At 49.6% G+C, this 25,175-nt stretch overlaps 1 protein-coding gene across 1 annotated transcript in view; it reads left to right on the plus strand.

Annotated features, from left to right (window-relative positions):
* Nucleotides 1–25,175, plus strand: part of E2F2 (E2F transcription factor 2) — a 51,769-nt gene that overhangs the window by 21,500 nt on the left and 5,094 nt on the right. Inside the window, exon 5 of the mRNA XM_086957570.1 lies at nt 5,279–5,393. Coding sequence (XP_086813696.1) covers nt 5,279–5,393 — 115 coding nt within the window. The remainder of the gene's footprint in view (nt 1–5,278; nt 5,394–25,175) is intronic.

Genomic DNA, 25,175 nt, shown 5'->3' on the forward strand with positions numbered 1-25,175 from the left:
AACACCACCACCCTTCTGGACAACCTGGCCAATCTCTGACTCAAACAACTTGTTGACACGCCCACCCATATAGCCGGACATACGCTCGACCCAATCTTCACCTCCAGCAAACACATCTCCTTCGATCGCACCACAGCTCTCCATTGGACGGACCATAGTTGTGTTCACTTCAGCTACAAAACTACCTCGACCAACAGCCCCACACAACCTATTCCGCGAAGACACTGGAACAAAATCACCACCGACCAACTCCTCACATCGCTCAACCAAAACCCTCCCGCCCTCTCTTCGGACCCAAACCAAGCTGCCACCAAACTCAAACAATGGATCACTCACACTGTTGAAGAATTAGCACCCTTGAAAAACCACCAAACCAAACAGGGTAGCAAAAAGGCCCCCTGGTTCAACGATGACCTTAAGAAATCCAAGAAACTATGCCGCACTCTCGAGAAAACATGGAGAAAAAACCCAACCACGGACAACCTGACCTCCTTCAAGACAGCCACCCGCAAACACCACCAATTGATCCGATCCACCAAGAAATCAGCATTCAAGGATCGACTCGACGACAACGCCCATAACAGCAAGGAACTATTCAATATCGTCAAAGAATTTACCAACCCCATCGCAGCCTCAAACGACATTACTCCTTCCCAAGACCTCTGCGACTCGCTATCCTCCTACAACAAAATCGCCAACATACATAATAGCTTTGAGAACATTTCCAAAGAAGAGTCCACTCCACCCACCTCCGAACCTAAACCGCCCTCTAACAACCTCAGCGCCTGGAACGCAATCACCACTGAAGACACCATCCGCCTAATGAACTCCATCCATTCAGGTTCGCCAACCGACCCCTGTCCCCACCACATCTTCAACAAAGCAGACTCCATCGCACCCCATCTCCGTGATGCCATCAACTGCTCCTTCAACTCCGCTACCTTCGCAGAAAGTTGGAAACACGCCGAACTCAGCGCCCTCCTGAAGAAACCCACAGCAGACCCCTCTGAACTTAAGAACTACCGCCCCATCTCCCTCCTCCCATTCCCTGCCAGTCATTGAGAAAGCAGTCAATAGCCAGCTCACCACCTTCCTCGAATCCAGCAACTCCCTCGACACCTCACAGTCCGGCTTTCGAGCCAAACACATCACCGAAACCGCCCTCATTGCAGCGACAGACGACATCTGAACACTACTGGACAACGGAGAAACAGTTGTCATCCTACTCGACCTCTCTGCCGCCTTCGACACAGTCTGTCATAACACCCTCATACAACACCTCAGCAACATCGGCATTCAAGGAAAAGCCTTGGACTGGATCATCTCGTTCCTCGCCGGGAGAACCCAGAGAGTCCGACTTCTCCCCCCCCGCCCCCCCATTCAAATCCGAGGCAACCGAAGTCATCTGCGGAGTACCACAAAGATCATCACTCAGTCCCACCCTCTTTAACATTTACATGAGTCCACTCGCATCCATCGACAACACAACCTCAACATCATCTCTTACGCTGACGACACCCAGCTGATCCTTTCCCTCACCAAAGACCCTAACACCGCCAAAACCAATCTTCACGAAGGCATGAAAGTAGGCGAATGGATGAAAAACAGCCGCCTAAAACTTAACTCAGACAAAACGGAAGTCCTCATCCTAGGATCATCCCCTTCTGCCTGGGACGACTCATGGTGGCCATCGGCCCTGGGCACAGCACCCATTCCCTCAGACCACACACGTAACCTAGGCTTCATCCTAGACTCCTCCCTCTCGATGACCAGACAAGTCAACGCCGTCTCTTCCTCTTGCTTCAACGTACTTCGTATGCTCAAAAAAAATCTTCTGTTGGATCCCCTCCGAGACAAGAAAGACTGTCACCCACGCACTGGTCACTAGCCGACTGGACTATGGGAACACCCTCTACGCCGGAATCTCAGCCAAATTACAGAAACAAACTCCAACGCATCCAAAACGCATCAGCCAGACTCATATTGGACATCCCTCGCCAAGATCACATTACCGGTCACCTGAAAGACCTCCACTGGCTTCCCGTCAACAAGAGAATAACGTTCCGTCTCCTCACCCACGCACACAAGGCCCTCTACAAACTAGTACCCGAAGGCCTCAACACACGACTGTCCTTCTACACACCCACCCGCCAACTAAGATCCTCCAATCAAGCCCTCGCCGCAGTTCCGCGCATCCATAGATCCACCATGGGAGGAAGATCCCTCTCCTACTTGGCAGCCAAGACCTGGAATTCTCTCCCCATTCACCTCCGCCTTACTCAGAACCACATTGCCTTCAGAAAGGAACTTAAAACCTGGCTATTCGATAAATAATGCACCCCCTCCCCCAAGCGCCTTGAGACCCTCTGGGTGAGTAGTGTGCTATACAAATTCCTGAACTTGAACTTATTTATAGTTTTATAGTTCCTTCTAGTGGACCAAACATCAGTCTTTGGTTTATTGCCTGGGTTGGAGTTTACTTTAAGAAGAAAGGGAACTGCCAGATGGTCGGACCAAGAAAGGGGAATAGGGGTGCCAGTCCCAAGTCTGGCATCATTAGAAAAAAATGCCTTCAAGTGTGTGAGAGGCCAGATGTGTTGGGCCATTGACCAATTGGTGCAGTCCACAGACAGCTAGACCGTCTATGTCCTAGCGTGTCCTTCGAATCTGTGGCCTCTAGATGGAAGTTAAAATCACCCAGAATGGTAAAATGGGGCCTGTCAACATAGGGCTCAATGAATGTAAGAATTTCGTAGGGAAAAGTCGTTTTAGGGCCTGGGGGTCTATAGCAGAGAATTTCAGAGAGACTCAGAAGGGAAAAAGGTAATGGGGAAATACATTGCCTCAAAGGTGTCTGATGGTAAAGAGAGAGGCTTGGTACAACCAGTAAAGATGTCTCTAAACAAGATTCTCAGCCCACCACCCCTACACCTTGTCCTATCAAGTCTGGACAGGGAATAGCCCTCGGGAACTGCGTCCACGAGATCTGGGCCATTGGTTTCAGAGCCCCAGGTTTCGGTGATAAAAACCCAGGGTGGTTTGTTTTGGGAAACAAAATCATTAAAGGCAACATTATTTCGCACCAGAGATCTAGCATTTAACAGCAGGCCCGCCTCATTTAGAGAGGTAAGAGTGGGCAGCTGATTTCCGATTGGGCAGATTTTTATGACTAGGATAGCGAGGGCGCCTAGAACGTATAGTCCTCTTACAACAGTGAATATTAGCCAAATCATCTGGGGATAAGCTAAAATGGCACGAACTTGGCACAGGTCTAAGAGCCAGAAGAGTAGAATAAGAGTACAACTCACAATTACCATGGAGGGAAAAGCGAGGTCCAGCCTGTCTGTCCCTGGGCGCTTCCTCAGCGCGGATGGGCGCAGACTGGCTTAGCTTAGGTGCAACTTTGGCGCACATTCGCTAGGTCCCAGAGTTCGACGTGTTAGCGGACGGAGCGGGTGTTGAGCAGGAAGTTGGGTTCCTTGTTGGTCGGGTTGGCAGACCGGATGCTGGTGAAGCTGCAGTTTCAGCAGGAGAAGGGTCCCTTGGTGCTCTTCGGGGCGGTCAGGCAGCAGGTGTGTTATCGTCTGGTGTTGAGTGTATGAAGGGTGCTGGAGTCATAGCGCGGTCGGTCGGAGGTGCCAGGGGTCCCAGCGCTGGACACAGTCCGGGCGCAGACTGACTTGCCTTAGGTGCAGCATCCGCCATATAAGGAGAGGTGGGAATCTGGGCTGGGGAAAGGCAGGGAAACTGAAGGCAAAAAGGTGGGGGGGGCACAATGGGTACAGGGGCAAGAGAAACTGAGAGGACAAAACAAACAGCAGCACAGTACAATTTACACAATATGCATGACGATAAAAAATGGAAAAAGCAAGCGGGACCCACAGCGCATGCGAACCTAGCAGCAGTGTCTGGGACACAAGCGCTGTCAGGTGGAGCTGCGTGGTGTGGGGAGCAACCTGCCTGGGAGTAGGGTCAAGAGTTACACTCACTGCCTTGCAGCGGCCTCCATATAGGAGGAGGTGGGAGGGAGGAGCAGCTGGGAGGCGAGTGGATGGCAAGGGCGACTGGGGCAGCTGGTGATAGGCAGGGAAACAGAAGGCAAAAAAGGTGGGGGGCACAATCTGTACAGGGACAAAACAGCAGCACAGTACAATTTAAACAATATGGGAGACCATCACAGTGCACAATAAAAAAATGGAAAAAGCGAGCGGGACGTACGGCGGGTTGCGAACCTGGCAGCAGCAGAGCTTGGGACACTGGCACAGTCAGGTGGAGCTGCGTGGCTGTTTCCCTACAAAGATTCACTCTACATGACCCTACTTGTAGTAACACTGCGGAGCTCCTATTTACATTAATCATGCCAGTCTGCTCCTAAAGGGTGACTGCTCACTGCAACTTCCCTCCTTGGTCCCAGTTATTCCACTTTCCATTATGTTTTCACACATTTGCCCTGTGAAATCTTTTCAACACAAGTATACATGGTGTACTTTCTGCTCTGCATGGTTTTGCATTCCCATCTTCCTAGGCCAAATGTTCTGTTGCTTTTTATCTGCTGTTGGTGACATGGTCACCCACATCGTATTGGCTGTCTCACTGCATGAATATATTTTCTTGTCACTCTGAATGTACTTCTGCCACAGTCTTCAACTCTGTATGTGGCTGTTCAGTGACACTGCCTTATTTCCCATTGTCAAGACCCCTGTTGCCTTTGGATAGGAGGCCAAGCCATCCATCTGGATCAAAGACTGGAGGGCAAGGGAGACCTCTGTAGATTTTTAAGATGTTAGTCTTGATGTAGGCTCAACTCAAATGGCACAGGTTGAACATATTTAAAAAGTCTTTCATTTCTACATAATCCAACCTCCCCAGGCATTCTTTGGCAGCATTAACACTTAATCATTTGCTTCTACATTTGGTACCAAGATAATTTCCTTATTTCTTCAAATATAGCCACTCTGCCTCCCTTAGAGTCTTAAGGGGTTTTGTTAGAGCTACTCTGTCCATGATGTTTTAAAAAGGAATGTGGATTCCAATGCGACTGGTGCTTTTTTCTGCCTCCTTGGACATTCCTCTAGTTGGCATCCTCTAAACTATTCTAAATACAGCAATTTGGTTACAGGAATTAACAGCAGAACAATGAAACAACCTGTTCGGATGTGACTTAATTCATTTGATAGACTGAGTCCCCAGTTTTGCAGTCATCTGGACTGCAATTAATCCTGTTTTGTCATGAACTGTTTTTTTCTTGTTTTTCCTTGTGTTCCTTGACTCCATCCACGCTGGCTTTTGTCACCTACCAGGATATTCGCTCCATTGGCAACTTTTCTGAGCAGACTGTCATTGCCATCAAAGCTCCACCTGAAACGCGACTGGAGGTGCCGGACCTAAATGAGGTGAGTCTTCTGTTCCACCTTTCCAGAACCATGAGCCATCATTGGCAGTTAGGGAATCTATACCCTCTTCTTAGGACTCGTTTGGGAGTTCTTTGGGATCCTGTGCAGGCAACTGCCCACAGAAGTCTTATGTAATCAAATAACTGAGACCAATAAGTTGTGAATTACAATGTGATAAATGTTTCTCCGGTATCTGCAATGTGCACTTGTCTTTTGGTTCCCTTTCCATTTCTCATGCTATAGTTCAACACATGGCTTTTAGAAGCAGGATGTAGGGGTGAAGTGATGTTTAATGCTTGTAGCTGGTAGATGTCTGCATGGGTGAGTGGGTTGGTGCTGCCTCACCCTGGTGGGACTTGCTGTCATAGGGCTTACTCTTGCTGGCCGCACCTGACTGGGGAGTCGCCCAGCCGTCATTCTACTAAGCGCAGCCTTGACTTCTGCAGACCGAGATAAGCCCAGGCGAAGACTGGGCCAAGAGCGGGCCCGTCTGTGCCTGTCAGAGGCTGGAGGAGGCCGGACCCATTCTCTTGAGTTCCACCTTTTGGGCCTGGTACTGTTCCGACATACTAGCTTCTTTCATTGTCAATACCACATGAGACTGCTGAGGGGGTCAGATAACAGTTTAAGATTTGGGTGTAATACTGATAGTGTAACTATCAGTATTTGTTAACCAAAAGCATTGTAATCTTATTTGATTCATCCAGCAAGCTGACCGCATAGACTCAATGGGGAAGCGTAAGGCAGCAGAGCAAGCCCAGCAAACGCTAAGAATAAAGTGGAGGAACAGGAAAGAAGTACCCTAGAGGAAATACATAACTTGATAGAGGAAGTAGAATTATGTCCTGACTAACCACAACAAAGTATGACCTCGAAGCAAAGTAACTTTAATCCTAATCATGCAAAAGGTGCATGACTGACTAAGTCCAGAGCAATCGAAGGGCTGACTGTGAAGAAACCAGTTTTAGGGTAAATGCATACTACTATAAAAAACTTTAATAAAAAAATCTTTTCAAAGGTCAAAGCCCACTGCAAATCAAAATGTCAGTTTAACAGATGCTCTAGAGCCTTACCCCTCTTTGATCGAACGCACAAAATGATGTTCTAGCCAGCCTGTCTCTAGGGGTGCTTCCTGCCCAGTAATACCAGTACAATTGCAAAAAAAAACTATCTTAAATCCTACATAAAACCAAGAATAAGGATCTATGATGGATGTCAAATGGCAGATAAGGACCTTACCAAAGACCTCAGAGCACTTAAAGCAATGGTTAGCACCCTATCTCAATCCCTTAACCTTGCACGTGTAGATACAGCATATATTTAGGATCATCTGCTTAGTTCTCAAGTTTATACACAAGGAATTGTATCCCGGATGAGCTCCATAGAAACACTGACCCTGTTGGAAAACCTTATGATTCTTTTTCACAATAAATGGATCAGACATGTAAGGGGCTGAATATTCATTATTGGGGGAAGACCGAATTGTTACTAATTGCACGCCTCCCCCCCCAGAGTTGATTACGACTTGGTGTATAGCTCTGACATTCAGCAAAAGTGACCTAGCTGAAAACCTAGTGGCATTTTCACTTAACAAAAACCTGGATGAAATCTAACCTGTGGAGCCTGCCACCCAAAAACTCCCGTCATCTGGAAGGGATCACCCCTACGTGAGAGACTGATGGTCATGGAGTCCTCTCCTGTCAGTTTCATTAGTAATCCGTTCCAGATTGTACTGTAGAGGGTTCAGACCTTCAACCAACCGCACATATTCCATATGAGTCTCAGCCCCTTAGTAGCTACTTGGCCCAGGAAAAGGAAAACCATAGCTTAATGGGCATGAATGTGTATTTAAAGTCACCCCAGCCTATAGACATCCCAGATCTCGCTCATATCATGGAATATCTCCAGATTGGGGTTAGATATCATCCAGCTTCCCCTTTGCAGAAAACGCCAACACGCGTTTCGGCGTGTGGCCACAGCCAGGGCTACACCTTCAGGGTGAAGAAACAAAACGACAAATAAAGGGAGAGGGGGGCAACAGGCATCCAGGATTGCTGGAAGCCAACGACTCTATTCTGGGCAACGTGCAAATGCCAGAACTCTTAAAAGCGGCAAAATCCAGCTGTAGATATTTTGGATACGAGAGCCGACAGCAAGCGGGTTCTCAATCCGGAGACTGGGGTTATCCTATGCAAAAATAGTTAAAGCCCTCCGATCCAAGGATCCAGAAATAGTCGGCAAAACAACTCGTACAGAAGAACACAGGACGTCAAGCTCCTAGTTTCCTACTACGTAGAGGCGGCGCCTCTACTCTACTTGTGGAGTGCCTTGTGTGCGTGGATGAGGGGCTTGAAGGATATCCTTATTGACGGGGAGCCAGTACAGGTTTCCCACGGGGGGGGTGATTTGGCTGTGTCATGGTACATCGAGGATCAGTCGTGCCGAGGCGTTTTGGATGCATTGTAGTCGATTGAGCTTGGTCGGGGCTCCTGTGTAGAGGGTGTTTTTTACTTAGTAGTCTGCTGCTGGCGAGGGCCTGGGTGACAGTCTTTCTTGTATCTGTCGGGATCCATCTGTAGATCTTGCGGAGGGTGTTGAAGCAGCAGGAGGAGACTGTGTTGACTTGCTTGGTCATTGGGAGCGTTGAGTCGAGGAGGATTCCCAGGTTGCGTGTGTGGTCTGGGCTGCCCCAGTGCCGTTGGCCACCACGAGTCGTCCCAGGCTGACTGGTTGGAGCTGAGGATGAGGACCTCTGTCTTGTCAGAGTTCAGCTTCAGACGGCTGTGCATGGAAAAGGGCAATTAGGGCAGTAAATGGGAGCACAACCTCTTATAGGTTAGGATTAAACCTGTTTATCTGAAAGAGACACGTTAGTGATAGATTCCTTACCTTAGAATATCCCCAGGCGTCAGACTGGATCCGAAAACTTTTGTGTAGCAATACCCCTGCGCGCCGGTAGGCGTCGTCTGCGGCTCCGCGTCCGTCGTCGGCGTCGTGAGCGCCGGGATGACGTCGTAGGAGTACTTAGACGGCGTCCATGCGCGCTGACGTCAGTTCTTCTTTTTTCCGCGTCAGCTAGCGCAGATCCGAAAGAAGCTCTACCCCCAGTCAATTTTTGACTGAAATTTTTGATCCCTTTGATCTCTCTCTCTTTGTCGATTTCTCGACTATCGGTGCCAGGGATGCCCGGGTTCAAGCCTTGCTCGAAGTGCGGCCGACTCATGTCGGTCACGGACCCCCATCGCCGGTGCCTGAAGTGCTTAGGCCTCGACCACGACGATCGATCCTGCTCCGACTGCCGGGCCCTGACGTCGAAGGCTAGGCGGGAGCGGTCCCGCAAGCGTCTCGAACTGAGGCAGTCGGCCCCGCGCCGCTCCAGGTCCCGGTCCCGGTCCCACGGGAGGTCGAGGGACAGGTCGCGAGGTCTGAGTCATCGACGCTCCGGAAGTGGACACCGATCGTCGGGTTCCAAGTCCTCAGGTAAGAGGCATGAGAGGTCGGAGCGACGTCATGGATCCTCCGACCCGCCCCGACGCTCGCACGATGCGGCCAGGGACTCGGGCGACACCGCCCACGCGGCTCCGCGGGAGTCGCAAGCGTCGCCGCCTGCCCCACACCTTCGGGTCCCTGGGCACGGCGCGACGCCGGAGGAGGTCGAGAGGTACCTCATGGCCATGAGGGCCCTCCCTCCTCAGTCGGTTCCCGTGGCGCCTTCGGGCCGATCGGTTCCGTCTGGAGGTCCTTCCGGGTCGGGCGCTTCGGCCCCGACGACGTCGGGTGCTTCGGACCCGGCGCCGCTGGCGACTTCGGTCTCGGCGCCGCAAGACCTCGCTGGATCCGGCTCCGGATCCGGGACCTCGCCGGTCGACCTTACGACCTCGCCGGCGCCGTCCCTTCAGGTGTCGTCCCCGGCAGCCGATGTGGTTGCCGCCCCAATGTCTCCTGCGGTTCTGCTCAGGCGTCGGGAGGGTGCCGCTGGGCGCCGATTCCGTCGGCCTTTGGAGAGTTTTATCTCCACGAGGAGGCCCTGGCTGTTAATCCTGGTCTCCAGGACACAGGTGACGAGGAGAATTGGGAGGGGTCCGAGGACCCTCTGGCACATGATTGCCAGTCACAGCAGGACTGGACATATGAGCTTGGGGAGGCCAGTGGTATTGACACCTCGCCAGTCACTGGATTTACATCGCCCCCGACTGTGGCTTCGGAGGCGGGTTCTGCTTACAGCGTAGTGTTGACGAAGGCAGCTAAGGCCTTAAACCTTCAGCTCCCCGTCGCGGCCGTGAGGACTAATCTCCTCAGAGGTCCTCAAACCGCAGTCGGGCTCCGCGGAGCCCCTCCTGCCGTTCAATGAGGCCTTGTGTGACGTTCTTCTGGGCACTTGGTCCAAGCCCGCCACAGGCCCCCCTGTGGACACGAACGTGGCCAGACGCTACCGCCCGGCACCGGGCAACCCATGCTTTTTGTCCACCCATCCCACCCCCGAGAGTCTGGTCATCCAGGCCTCAAACTCCCAAACCGCATTCCCGTCGGCCCCGCCCGACAGGGAATCCAAGAGATATGAACAGTTCGGGAAGAAGGTTTTCTCGTCTGTAAGCCTAGGGCTGCGGTCTATGAACACCGCCTGTCTCTTGGGCCGCTACACCCACACTCTGTGGGACACGGTTGCGGAGGTGCTGCCAAAATGCCCGGAGGAGGTCCAGGCTAAACTCAGCCAAGCCCTTGCGGACGGCCGAGATGCAGCACGCTTTTCTATCCGGTGTGGGCTGGATACAACGGACTCACTGGGCAGGGCGATGGCAACGACGGTGGCGGTTCGACGCCACGCCTGGTTGAGGTCCGCCAACTTCTCGGCCGATGTCCAGGCCACCCTCCTGGACATGCCGTTTGATGGCCGTCGCCTCTTCGGCGACAAGGCAGACCATGCGCTGGAACGTTTCAAGGACTCCAGGGCTACGGCCAAGTCCTTGGGCCTTACGGCCCCACGCCAGCAATCGGGTGCCTTTCGCTCCGTTCGTGGCCACGGGAGGGGCGCCCCACCACGGACAGCCAGCCACCCGCCGCAAAATGTCCAGCAGCGCGGTGGCGGACGTGGGAACCGCCGTGGCGGTCGGGGCCCGCGGTGAGGCCAGTCCACACCTCCCTCAGCAGCACCTGCCTCAAAACCTTCCGAGTTTTCAGGCCCATGTGACGCCTGTGGGGGGCAGGGTTCGCTATCACCTTTCCCACTGGCATACAGTCACTTCGGACAGGTGGGTGCTGCAGATTGTCCGAAGGGGCTACTCCCTCCCCTTCGAGGCATCCCCTCCATCCATGCCACCACAATGCCACCGTGTGTCGGGGGATCACTTGCAACTTCTGCAAGAGGAGGTCCCGGCCCTCTTGGCCAAGAGGGCCATCGAACGCGTTCCTGGGCCAGAAGTAGGGTGTGGTTGTTACTCCCACTACTTTCTGGTGCCCAAGAAGGGCAAAGGGGGCCTACGCCCTATCTTGGACTTGCGGAACGTCAACGGCTTCCTCCGGACGGAGAAGTTCAAGATGCTCACTTTGGCTCAGGTCCTGGCTGCCCTGGACCCGGGAGACTGGATGGTAGCGTTGGACCTGCAGGACGCCTATTTCCACATCCCCGTCCTGCCGGCCCACCGGCCTTACCTGCGGTTCACGGTAGGCCAAGAGCACTTTCAGTTTACCGTGCTCCCCTTCGGCCTTACCAGCGCCCAACGGGTGTTCACGAAGGTGATGGCGGTGGTCGCAGCTCATCTGCGCAGGCAGGCGGTATCAGTCTTCCCCTACCTCGACGACTGGTTGTTGAAGGCGGGCTCGCCCCAGACAGTCGTCAGCCACCTCCAGACTACGGCCGACCTCCTGCACCTGCTGGGGTTCTCCATCAATGTGCCGAAGTCGCACCTGTGTCCCTCTCAAAAGCTCCTCTTCATCGGAGCGGTTCTCGACTCGGCGCAGTTTCGGGTTTATCCACCCGAGCAGCGGGTTCGGGATATTCAGGCTCTGGTTCCCATCTTCCAGCCGTTATCCTGAGTCTCGGTCAGGTTGACGCTGCGGCTTCTGGGACTGATGGCCTCCTGCATCCTTCTGGTGCATCACGCCAGGTGGCGGATGCGGGCTCTGCAGTGGGACCTGAAGTTTCAGTGGGCCCAGCATCAGGGCAACCTGTCCGATCATGTCCTGATCTCGGAGGGCACTGCGAGACAACTGCAGTGGTGGCTCACGGACCGCGACTGGGTCAGTGGCAGATCGCTCTCCCTACCCCACCCGGAGCACGTAGTTGTGACGGACGCGTCCCTCCAGGGCTGGGGGGGCCACATGGGAGAGGCGGAGATCAGAGGCCTCTGGTCTCCGGCGGAGTCCCGGCTCCATATCAACTTGCTGGAGCTTCGGGCGATTCGTCTAGCACTGAAAGCATTCCTCCCCTCTGTCCGGGGACGTGTAGTGCAAGTGTTCACCGACAACACCACCGCCGTGTGGTACTGCAACAAACAGGGCGGGGTGGGGTCGTGGACCCTTTGCCAAGAGGCTCTGCGCCTATGGCAATGGCTGGAACATCAGGGCGTGACCCTGGTGGTTCAACACCTGGCAGGCTCTCTGAATGCCAGGGCGGACGAACTCAGCCGTCGGTGCATGATGGATCACGAATGGCGTCTGAACTCGGACGTGGCGCAAGGTCTCTTTCAGCAGTGGGGAGAGCCTTGGTTAGATCTATTCGCCACAGAAGAGAACGCGCAATGTCATCAGTTCTGCGTGTTGGAATTTCCAAGGCGGCACTCGCTCGGAGACGCTTTTCGTCGCGAGTGGAACTGCGGTCTGTTGTACGCCTTTCCGCCTATACCACTTCTGCCCAGAGTGCTGAAGATCAGGCGCGACTGGGCCCAGGTTATCCTTGTGGCTTCGGACTGGGCACGAAGATTCTGGTATCCCGAGCTACTCAGCATGTCAGTCGATCCCCCGATTCGTCTGCCTCTTCGGGAGGACCTTCTGTCGCAGCAGCAGGGGACGGTCCTGCACCCGAACCTGTCCAGTCTCCACTTACAAGCTTGGAGATTGAGCGGCGGCAGTTGAGGCCATTTGACTTGCCTCCTGAAGTCTGTGATATCATTCTGGCAGCCAGGCGTCCCTCCACAAAGTCGGTATACGCCTGCCGGTGGAACAGATTTGTGGCATGGTGCACAGCAAAGGCTGTTGATCCTCTCTCTGCACCCCTTTCGGAAGTGCTGCTCTTTCTTCTTTCCCTTGCCCAGCAGGGCTCTGCTCTGGGCACTCTTAAAGGGTACCTTTCTGCTCTATCAGCCTTCTTGAGGCTACCAGATCAGCCTTCTTTATTCAAGTCCCCTATTGTGAGTAGATTTCTGAAGGGCATCACGCACATGTTCCCTCCTGTTCCCTTCGTGATGCCCCAGTGGGACTTGAATCTTGTTCTCACTTATCTGATGTGTGCTCCCTTTGAGCCACTTCATAACTGTCCTCTTCATCTCCTTACTCTGAAGACCGCCTTTCTGGTTGCCATCACCTCTGCCAGGAGGGTGAGTGAGCTCCAGGCTTTCTTCTTCTCCACCTTTTCTGTCTGTTCATCCTGACAAGGTGGTGTTACGTACACGACCTTCCTTTCTGCCCAAGGTTGTCACGGCCTTCCACATCGGGCAGTCCATTACCTTGCCCACTTTCTTTCCGCCTCCGCATCCCTAGGAAGAGAGGCTCCACCGTCTGGATCCAAAACGTGCGCTCTCCTACTACCTAGATCGCACACGCCAATTCCGGGTGGATGACCAACTCTTCGTTGGTTACGTGGGCGCGAAGAAGGGTAAGGCTGTGCACAAGAGGACCATCTCTAGGTGGATCATCTTGTGTATCCAAGCATGTTACTCCATGGCGAGGAAGGAGCCCCCGGCTGGATTGCGGGCTCACTCCACTCGGGCCACGGCGACAACAACTGCCCTGGGCCGAGGTGTCCCCCTGCAGGACATTTGCCAGGCAGCTACGTGGGCCTCGCTGCACACGTTCGCAAGACACTACTGCCTGGACAGTCAAGTCCGGAGGGATGGCTTCTTTGGCCGTTCCGTCCTCCAGGACTTTCTGGTGTGATATTGGTTCGCAGACCCACCACCGGGGTTGGTATTGTTGGGGTATCTATTCTAAGGTAAGGAATCTATCACTAACGTGTCTCTTTCAGATGCACAAGTTACTACTTGTGTAACGATATATCTGTGAGAGACATTAGTTAGTGATAGATTCCTTACCGACCCACCCATCCTCCCCGTTCTGCGAACCGATATCTAGGGTTAAGGTCATCCCCTTTCAGGGCCCTAGTTTCATGGCACCAGTGTTAGTTCTATCATGGCTCTGTGTATCTGGCGCGGAAAAGCTGTGTGTCAGAACTGACGTCAGCGCGCATGGGCGCCGTCTAAGTACTCCGACGTCATCCCGGCGCTCACGACGCCGACGACGGACGCGGAGCCGCAGACGACGCCTACCGGCGCGCAGGGGTATTGCTACGCAAAAGTTTCCGGATCCAGTCTGACGCCTGGGGATATTCTAAGGTAAGGAATCTATCACTAACTAATGTCTCTTACAGATATATCGTTACACAAGTAGTAACTTGTGCAATAGTCACCGTAGTGCTAATTAAATGTATTATATATTCATAAACCTGGAGTTGTGGCCTGCTCATCAATATGGAGGTATTAGAAAGAGTTGACAGTGACCATAACCCCTTGTGAATTGTATTGAAATTGGTGAACCATAATGGGGGCATTTTCCCCTTAGAACAATGTACAACTAGAGATGTCTTACTCTCTAATAAAATGAGACTGGTTAAATGGGCAATGGTTATTGAAGCCAGAAGCAGTGTCCGCAATAAAGTCTGTTATGGCTCTGGAAGAGCTACATACTGTGCAAAACAGTCATATTTGGGGCCCATGATACTTTTTGATAAAATAAAGACCTACTTTCTAAAGCAGTCTAGTCAAAACAAACCCATAGCAGTGCAGGTAAATTGGTACAATAAGGACTGCAGGCAAGATCGTCAAACAAGCGAGGAAGCTGTATAAAGCCTCTGGGTGCAGAGCAAGGAAGGGCTGGGATAATCGGAGATGGCAGGATCTGCAAATGGCTAGCTCAGGGAATTTTTTTGTGCACTTGGTAAAGTGTGGAAAAGGGCAAGCTTTGCCCCACAAAACAATGTAGCACCAGAGCTATGGATTGCGCATTTTTCAAAACCGTATGTAGAGGAACAAGTGAGTGAGCCCCTATTTTCCCCTATATTTCAGCTTTGTTTGACCTCTCGGATGAAGATGCAGCGCTCGGTTCGATCAAGGTGGTGGGGAGCAAGAGCCCCTGGTCTAGACCTCATTCCAGCAGATCTATTTGTTAAAGATACTATCTCTTCTGGGCAACTATAGACCAAAAAGCTTCATCGATTCAATACAAAAGGTGGTGGTAAGATTAGTTTTGGGAAAAATACAGGATTGGTTAGCTACATATGACCTACTTATGCCTATACAGGCAGGTTTTCGTGTTCATAGTAGCACCATTGACCAGGTCTTTTGTTTTACATTAATATATTGGCTCACAGTATTGATCACCAATGACCGCGTTAATGCTGCTTTTGTAACTCTTAAGTCTGCATTTGACTTAGTCAATCAGAAGAAACACTGGATGGACCTAGGAATGCCTCCAGATCTGTTATCCCTAATAGTTTGACTTAATGAGGATAACTTTGCACAGGTGCGATGGGGTGCACATGGTAATTGAACTGATAGATTTCCAGTCTCCAAGGGGGTTCGTCAAGGGTGCGTTATGGCCCCATCACTTTTCTCTCTATTCCTGAACTGGGTAGCGCAATTCTTTGACTACCCAACAGATGCCCCGGTCTTAGCAGGTATAAAATACCAATCCTCATGTTCGCGGACAACATGCTTATTTCCAAAACCGTGTGGACTGCAGGAAGCACTTCTGATATTTGAAGAGTTTTGTAGGATGCAAGGGCTAGTGATAAACACGAGAAACTAAATGTATGGTTTTAAATAAAGGGTTATTGTGTTTAATTGAGTCCCTAGAACAGACAGAAGTTTTAATTACTTAGTCACCTTAGCACAGAAACTGACTTGGAAGGCCCAGATCGAAACCATGGCTTTAAAGCACAATCAACTGGGAGGAGCATTAGTGAGAGAATTCAAAACCTCTTTAACAAAGCCAATTAATCCTGCTCTACAGATGTAGAGCACCAAAATTGTGGGATCGGTATTGTATGGCTCTGAACTTTGCGGCTATGAAAATCTGACTCCACTCATCTTGCCTGGAAACAAGTTTTTACGTTGTATTACAAAATACACCATTGAAGACCCTGCGTTATGACTTTGGTTGTAAACCTGTGGATGATGTAGCAAGATTCCACCCAATAGACTAGCGTAGACTATGGACTACCCTGGAGTTAAACATTATGCTGCTCCAGGATGGTAGCAGTGGGCTTGAGGCATCTGTGGGAGGATCCAATAGACCAACTGTTCCCCCCCTCAAAGGAGATGAGCTATATTGGTCCATGATTCGAACCGATAATATAAGATCAAGCAAGTGTTCAACATTGTCAGGGAGTCTTTGGGAGTTTAAACCCAGCCCCCTGTATTAGCCCTTTCAGGATTTCATTTCAAAACACCTAGACTGAAGATTATACTTTAAATTTCAGGAGGGTACCCTCCTGTTAAAATCTATCACAAATGGTATAACACTGACGACAAATGCCAGTAATGTGTAGACCAAATGGAAACTTATTCCCACATTCTCTTTGTATGTCCAGCCTATGAGGCCTCAAGGAAAAATGGTTGAGGCTGATGTGCAAAAAATGGGTACTAGAAGCAGTAATATTGCATTGAGAATGTTGTGTACAAATACATCAACGCAGTGTGCAGTATTAGTTGCTTAATGGTTAGGTTCGATGTGGGTAATTCGTACAAAGATGCAGACCTTATCTGGGACACATTATGTTGCAGTCAACTAAGCACACGTGAGGTCCTTTAGAAATACCAGCCTAGCATAGTTGTACATTAAACAAGGACCATTCCGAGTTGGACTGTTTGTAGGGTTTAAAATTATATAGCAACTGTTAATTTGCACTGAGTAGGTTTTGGAATGTAACACATAGAAATAAGAATATCATGATGCCATAATCGACCATCTAGTTCCAGGACTGTTACATGATTAAAATGGGTTTTTAAATCTTTGAAACATAAACCTTTGTATTTTAAAAGTGGAATTGGGCCCATTTTAATTTTCTATTAAAATGTAACTTTATGTATATCTCGAACTAGGATCAAATAACTTAATTATGTATAATTGTGCATGTGATTTTGTGAAATTGGCCCTGTTATTAACTGAATGTTTAATGTTTTGACGTTTTTTTACTTTTATGATCTTGGAGATCGAAATAAAGTAAAAATGATGATGATGATGATGATAGTGGGAAATGAGGGAATGAATGATTGTGTCTGACTTTCTTAGTCTATGAGTTGGAGAATGCCGGAGTGGGTTGTCTGTGTCACGGGGTGGATAGGAGTTGTCGGGTGCACAACTGAAATGATGCCTCATTGGATGGAAGTGTACTTGTGTGCTTGAGTTGATGGCTTAATCAGTGGAGGAAATTGCATGGATGGGTGGATTGATGCACAGGCACGCCTGAGGAGAGATTGATCAGCCAGTTGGAGGTTCTACTGCTGTGTAGATGGAGAGCAGAAAAGCTTAAATTCTTTCTTCTTTTTTTTTAACTTTAAAAGTAAGCCATTGAAGGAGGCATAGCGTTATCCTGCTTCTGTCTAAAACCCCTTCTAGGTTGTCCCAATAGGAATGCACAATGAGCCAAGTTGCCATTAGTAAATGTAGGGGTGTTGAGATTTTGAATGCCCTGCCTCAGTTCTTTGTCTAAGGATGTGTTCATTTTGAAAGAGAAATCTGTTACTCACAGCACTTGGGAGGTCAAGACCAATAATCTTCAGGTGGTGCAAAATGGGTGGAGACTTTTGGTTAGTTTTGTCCACCAGCTCTGTAAATGCCAGTGGCTTCCTAGGGTGCTATTCCCACACCCTTTGGGAATCTGTGACTCAAGTCCTCGCTGGTATTCCTGAAAATGTGATCTGTCCTGCCAAAGCTATCCAGGACAGCCAAGTTCACAACTCCCTGTGGGATGGATACCACAGATTCCATAGGGCAGGCCATTGGCATCGGGCAATGTGTAGTCCTCCTTACAGACATCCCATTCGGGGACAAGGCACTCTACTCTTGAGCGGTTCAAGGTGAGCAGGACCACTGCTCGCTGCCTGAAATGATCCACTTCACCTTGCCAGCCGCATCAGCCCTAATGTTGCATTTGCTGCTTTGGCAGGAATGTCTCGTACTGCCTGCCAATCCAGTTTCACAAGATGCCCAGCAGGTTCGCAGTCAAGGCAATCTCTGTCCCCATGGTCAAGGTAAATGGCTGCCCAGTCCACTGCTCCCTCCAGCCACACCTGCTAAAACATTTTAGTGTGCCCTTAGTGGAGGACAGCCACGATCTAAAGATTCTAGTCTGTGTCTGCAGGCAGTAACCTCAAACGTTATTCTTATGCCGCTGCACTTCACACCATCCCCCAGCGACTGAGGACTGGCTTTCCATTCTGTGGCAGGAAGTTCAAGCCGTTTTGGCCGAATGGACTATTGAGCCTGCCCATGCCAGAAGTAGGGCATAGTTAATCCCACTACTTTCTGGTGCCCAAGAAGAATGGAGGCCTTCATCCTATTTTTAGACCTGCATCTTATCAACGCCTTCCCCCGGAAGGAGGAGTGTTGACACTTGCCCTCCTGCGCTACCTGGCATTTGTTGAGACTGGAGCATTTTCGGTACACTGTGCTCCACTTTGGTCTCACCAGTGTACCTCAGCTGTTCACAAAAGCGGTGGTGGCAGCATACCTTTGAGATCAGGGGGTTCCAATGTGAGAAAGTGGCTCTTTTGCACGGCTAGCCCACAAGTTGTGCCTGGTTTTGATGTGCTTTAGATTGTACCACACAGGGTCCCTGCCAACCAGGTCTCCTGTGCCCTAAATCATATCCACAATTGGCACTTCTGCCCCCTGTAAGTCCCTAGTAAGTGGTACCCAGTACATGGGAGCTGAGGGACAATGCCACTGCCCTTTCAGCGTGCATGTCCTTGTGAGGCAGAAAACAGTCAACATGGCACCCTGCCTGGATGCCATGCCAGCCAGCACTGCCTGAAAGTAGAAGTCAGTCCCTCCTCTAGCAGGTCTTACAGCCCTAAGGCAGAGTACTCTATAACACAGGTGAGGACATATTTGCATGAGCAGATATTCCCCTAAAATATTTGGGTCCATTGCTTAAAGTAAGTGCCAGTGAAGCCATAGACTACATGGACTGGAAACTTGAGTTCCACAGCACCACAGTGGCTTCACTGGACCCAGGAGTGTTTGGTACCAAACTACTACTCTCAATAAATCCACACTGATGCCAGTGTCAAATGTATTGTCCCATGTGCTCAGCAGTGCCCCCTGAAAACCTACTAACCCGGTCACCGGTCTCTGACCGGTTGTTGGCAGCCAGCCACCACCAGACATGTTTCTGGACTCCTAGGCGGTGAGCCCCTGCTATCTGGGACCAAAAGCAATTAACCTCCTGGGCAGAGGTGTCACCTCCTCCCCCAGGATGGGCCAGTGCTTAAAGGAGAAGCTTCAGAGGCCTGCTGCCTTTGTAATGCGACCTCCCCAGCCTTTTCTGCTAGTAACAGATGTCAGCCCTTAGTTTACCCTCTCTGCCCCCCCCCCCCCCCTCCCCTCTTTGGGAGAGAACCTAGAATAATGGGTGTTCCCATCTCTGCCAGCTCCAATCCTTAGTGGGGAGGAGAGGTGAAGCACGTCTTTCAGTTCCTGCCATTTTGAAGATGGGGAGACTCCTCCAAACAGGGCTAGGGCTGTCCCCTCCCACAGGAGGGTGGCATAATTGATGTAGTCACCCCAATTAAGGTGCCCATTGGCCTTACCTGCTACTCTCTTAAAACTCCCCTAAATGTAGTATTTAGGTGGCTCCCCGGACCTGGAAACTAGATTTGTGATGACTTAAGAAGACATCCTGCAGAGAAGACTGCAGATGACTGCCTTGGCCCCAGCTCTACTGGCCTTGGCTCTAGCTTTGATGACCCTGCAACCTGTCTTGCAGCAAGTGACATCCGAAAACCCTGGTAGGTCTACTGCCTACAAAAAAGGCTCCCATCTCCCAAGGACAGTGGCTCTGTCCAGAAGAATTCAATCCAAAGACTCCGGATCCAGGCGGATCTGTGTTTTTTTTTTTTTTTACCCACTCTGCACCTGACGTCCACGCCCAAATCTTTTTTTTTTTATATAAATTTTTTTTTTTAATAAGATATGCGCATCTTACATACACAGTATTGCATCAATCTGTAGGACAACAAACAACCCATTGCAATATTGTACATTGTTACACACATTCTCGGAAATCACATGCGTAACTTGTAATACATTGTTGGAGAGGGCAATCTTGTACAGCATAATGATACATCGGGGCTAGATGGTGTGTCTTGCACATTTGACCGTAAATATTGCAGTAATGGCTCCCAAATGTCATTGGGCCTAGAGGTGGTTGGCAGCTCTTCCACATAGTGCCAAATTGTTGCGACAATATACCATGTCCTTAATCCACGCTGCGGAGGAGGGGCTGGTTTTACTCTCCCAGGTCACTGCCACCCGTCGTATAGCTAATAGTGCTGTTCTCAACAATTTACCCATGCTACCTGTCAAACTGCACCATGCCTAGCAAACACCCCTGAAGTGAACAAGTTAGCACGGTGTTGGTCATTTGTTGCAATGCATTTACGACCGCAGTCCAGAACGGCCCCACCTTCCCACATTCCCAGGCCAGATGCTAGAAATCCGCCCAATATTACCACACCGCTTACATTTATTATTAGATTTTGTAAAGCGCGTAGTCACCCGTAAGTATCCCAGCGCTAAGATCCAAACAGCTAAGGATAACAGGGGGGGAGAGGGGGAAAGGCATATCAGGGGAAAGGGTGCGTTTTCAGCCGCTTCCTGAATCTGAGATAGTCTGGTTCCGTCCTAAGGTCACGGGGGAGGGAATTCCAAAGGCGGGCTGTGTTAACAGAAAAGCGTTGTCTACCCGTGCGCACCTTCTTCACTCTGGGGATGGTGATAAGGTATTCCTGATCAGATCGGAGGGATCTTGAGGCTTTGTAGGGCCTGATGATTTTTTTTAGGATGGGGGGGGGGTGCGCCTTTATCCTGCAGGAGTTTATGAGACAGAGATTTGAACTTCACTTGCTCTCTCACTGGAAGCCAGTGGAGTTGTTTCAGGGCTGGTTTGGCCGAAGATCTAGCCGGGGTATTGGTGAGGATCCGGGCCGCGGCGTTCTGGATCCTTTGCAGTTTATTGAGGGTTGCCTCGGGAGCACCCAGATAGATGTTATTGCTGTAATCCAGCCTTGATAAAATAATTTATCGGTATCAAGAAGACCATATTTAAATAGCTTGTGTGGTGTATGGTAAACTTGATATAGATATTTGAAGTGGATTATACGCAAGTTTCAGTTCGATCCGAGTGCGCGAATGAGCTGGCAGCAATGCTCCCATTCCTTCTGTGGATCTAATTTCACGTTCCACTGTTCCATACTCCAGTTGTGGGGTGATGGCGTTTCATCTCTAGCAGTTCTGTTCAACTTGTGACCATTTTATGTCTCGTGGGGCTAATATGCAGGGTATGCAAAGATTGCAGTGTCTGGATTCATTTGGAAATGTGGGGTGGTGTTTGCAGCACATTCAGTCTGTGTAGGGTGAATAATGGAGTTTGATTTAGCACATAACTAAGATACTCGTTCATTAGAAATGCACCCATGGGGAAGAAGTCTGGGATTTTATCAATTCCAGCTAGTGTCAAGGTACACATGGCTCCCGTTGTGTGCGTGACCGATACTCCTGCATGATATGCAAAGGGTTACAAGTGGGAATATAGAGATTTTACTGCTCTGCGGTCAAGCGTCTGCCAGCCGGCGACAGTAGCATCAATTGAATTAATTTCGGTTTTGGGCGTGCCCCTATGAGTGGGAGTCAGCATAGAGCCCGATGGGATGAGCAGCCCCATCCTCCACTGCGACATGTGGGATAAAATAGTGTTCTACCAGTAGTGGGCATATTGATCTTGAGCGCAAAGGTAATATAAATGTCTGGTACACCAATGCCCCCTTTGTTGTAGTCTAGTGTGAGGGTCGTCAGACTCACTCTAACTTGTTTTCTGCCCATAGCTGCCTGATTAGCAATGATCGTACTGTTTTAAAAAAAACATAGAGCATCTTAGGCAGAACGACCATTTTTATGAGTGGTATGCGGTCCACCAATGATGGGGGCAGGCGTATCTGCCGGTCTATCTTCTACTCTAACCTTGTGCAGGCTGTGACACAGTTTTCGTGAATTACTATCTCGGGATCTCGGTGAACCCGCACCCTGAGGTATTTGACAGGCTCAGAGGACCACATCAGCGGGAATTCAAGCTCGTGGGGAGAAGTGGACTCATTAGCTGTACCACCACCGATTTAGACCAGTTTATGGTGAGACCCGAAAACTGTCCAAATCATATGTATTCCCTCAGAAGTGTGAACCAGCAGACCCCCTTCTACGAAGAATTTGCATCATATTGAAGACTCCGTACCCATAACAGATTAACAAAGACCACGGCCTTCTCTACTAATCATAAGAAAACAAAAGAAATATATGGATCTCCCCAAATGTCGATGCAAAATAGAAGTGTTAAATTAAAAAGGGCAAACAAAGGACAATAGATTGTCTACGCGGGGAATAAAAAGTTGGCTTCCGGCACTGTTTACTAAGGTCAGCATCTGTTTGCATCCCCGAGAAGAATATGTATTGAACTGTTTATGACCTTCGCTCCCTCCAAATTCTTTTTTGTACACATTTACAAACAACGGGGGACACTAAAGTAAAGAATATCAGTGTTCTATAATTTTCGACAATACCCAAAAGATAATCAAAATTGTCGTTGGAAAATCAAATCGTGCACTCCACTAAAATAAGTGGAAGTTATGTTATATGTAATATACGAATGACGGTCACCTGACGAAGGCCCTTTGGCCGAAACGCGTTGTGTTCCATTCTACCGCATTGCCTTCTTCATTATTTTCCATCGACTGAATATATCGTATAGCACATTTTTTCTTTGCACTGTTGTTGATATTGTTTAGTTTGTGTCTGTATGTACATTGTCATTGAATGTTAAATTATATGAAGTACATGTGTTTTTTATAAACTAATTGAGATAAAAAAGATTTCTCTTTCAAAAAAATAACAAAGTTAAAGTCTCAGCAAATTATTATCAGTTAACATACAGCATGTGATATGAGGTCGATACAAGGGTGATATAATTACCATTAGTTTGCTATATATTGTCTTTTTCCCTAAATACACTTAGGATCAGCTCCATGAAGGTGTGCGGTTCTTTAATGCATAACCGCATGTAGTGTTTGCATATAGTGATGTGATCAAGGGGCGATTTTAAACCATAACGCCGCTGCTCCATGTCTCTGCCTAATAATGCAAGCCAGTGGCTCTAAAAGTACAGCAAGCAAGAGTGGTGACAAGGGGCAGCCCTGTTTAGTTCCCCTACTTATTTGTATAGGATCCGAAGTGGTGCCCTCCATGTGCATCTGTGCTGTAGGATCGGTATACAGTATCCGCACACAGTTGATAAAGATTAGAGGAAACCCCGCCGCTGAAGTATATTTAATAGATATTCCCATTCTATGGAGTCAAAGGCTTTGGCCGCATCCATCACGGCCGCTGCCTTTAAATTCGGGTCCAGAATATGATGCATGGCGAAGACTGTTTGCAAATTGTGCGAGGTGGACCTATCTTGGATAAAGCCGGACTGATCCGGTAAGAATACATTTGGCATTAGGGGTTGAAGACTGGTTGCTAAAATTTTCGCTAGCAGCTAGGCGTCAGTGTTTATATAGCGGCCTATAAGAATCATATCTGGAAGGTGGTTTATCCTTTTTTAGCAGGGTGATAATTAGGGCCTCCCTGAGCGTTCGTGGTAATTTATACGCCTCATAGGCCTCTGCATACATTTCAAGTAAATGGGGTGTCGGTTCCTCTGCGACTTCCTTATAGAACTCGCAGGTGAGTCCATCAGGACCTGGAACCTTTGTTGGGAAGAGTTTTAATCGTAGCTCGGATGTACTCTCCAGTGATTTGTTGACTCTGGTATTCTCATTGACCATCCGACAGCCACGCAAGGGCCATGTCCGATAAATAATCTATTTCTGCAGCGGTCGTACTAGTTTGTGATTTATACATATCCGTATGTCTTCCTAAACTACATGACTATGTCCTGTGTAGTGAAATGGTCCACACCGGAAGCATCAGTTATCTTGGTAATGGTGTGCCTGTCCTCCCTAGCCTTTATTTGACCAAGATTATGCCCAGGTCCACTGCCTTCCCCGTATGCGCGTGCAACATGTCTTCAGGACAAAAACGTCCACGCCAGTTATAGTGGCCCACCTGCCTAGTAAATTCTCCCCAGCAATATAAACCTAGAATCAAGTTTCCTGCCCTCTCGAGACCTCTACACCTTTGGGCTTTGAGGCGCTCGCCCAGTAGTGCCCCTACTACCTCAACTTACCTGTGCTGGTTTTCTGCCTGCACTCTCTGGTTTGATGCACGCAAACAGTATCCCAAAAGATTTTGCATTGGGCACCCAATGCTTAAATTGCACCCTGCACCTGGCAGTCCCTATGCTGCTGGTGGTGTATGGTGCTGCTTTGCTCACAAGCCCCCTTGCTGGTACCAACCCCAACGCTTGCCCCTGCTACTGATCCACTTACCTGTAAGCAGTGTAGCTTCAGGCACCCCCGAGTCTACATTGACCGACATTGGGCTGTACTCCGACTTTGACCTGTGCACCCATCTGCTCCTGTGATGCTGGTGGTGCGGTTTTAGTAGTCTCCTGATCCTTTCTCCTTGATGTACTTTGGGCCTGAAGACTGGATATGTAAGTGTTGTTCTTACCTGTTAAACCACATTATTGATTTCCCCTTGGGCTAACATTGAACTGTTTCAGTGTCTACTTTTGAAAGTGAAACAATTTTATTTGGAAAACCGTACTTTATTGCGAAGATCTTGATGATATACAAACAGTGTTTTTGAGAAATTGGTGTGGTGTGCCCATTATTGGTCAATGCTGTGAAATAAATGTATTCCACTCCTTTGGCATAAGGCTGCTAACCCACACTACAACTAATGGAGCACTTTGGATTTTACATTGAGCCCTGTGCAATTTTGGGGACACCCCTGGGCTGTGTGCAGGGTAGAACCCCCCCTGGGCTCTCTGTGCAGGGTAGAAACCCCTAGTAGCAATACCATATACAGAGCTCACTTCCTACCTACTACCCCCCCCCGCCTCCCTCCTAACTCGATGACTGATGGTTGAAGGCAGGGTCACCTCAGGCAATTGTCCAGCACCTCCAGATGATGGCAGAATTCTGGTCCTCTATGAAGCTTACTATTAACGTGCTGTAGTCTTACGGGACTCCTTCTCAATCACTGCCCTTACATTCAGGCTATGAACCCGATCTTGTTCATTACTGCCAAGAACACACAATGTCTGCACTTTTGCATGTTAAAATCCTGACTGTGTGGGACGCCGGTATGCCTTTCTGCTGGTATCACTCTTGAGATCCCAAGAAGGTCTGGGAT

The sequence above is a fragment of the Lissotriton vulgaris genome, chromosome 2_1 (genome assembly GCF_964263255.1).
Source record: "Lissotriton vulgaris chromosome 2_1, aLisVul1.2, whole genome shotgun sequence".
In the NCBI taxonomy this organism is placed as follows: domain Eukaryota; kingdom Metazoa; phylum Chordata; class Amphibia; order Caudata; family Salamandridae; genus Lissotriton; species Lissotriton vulgaris.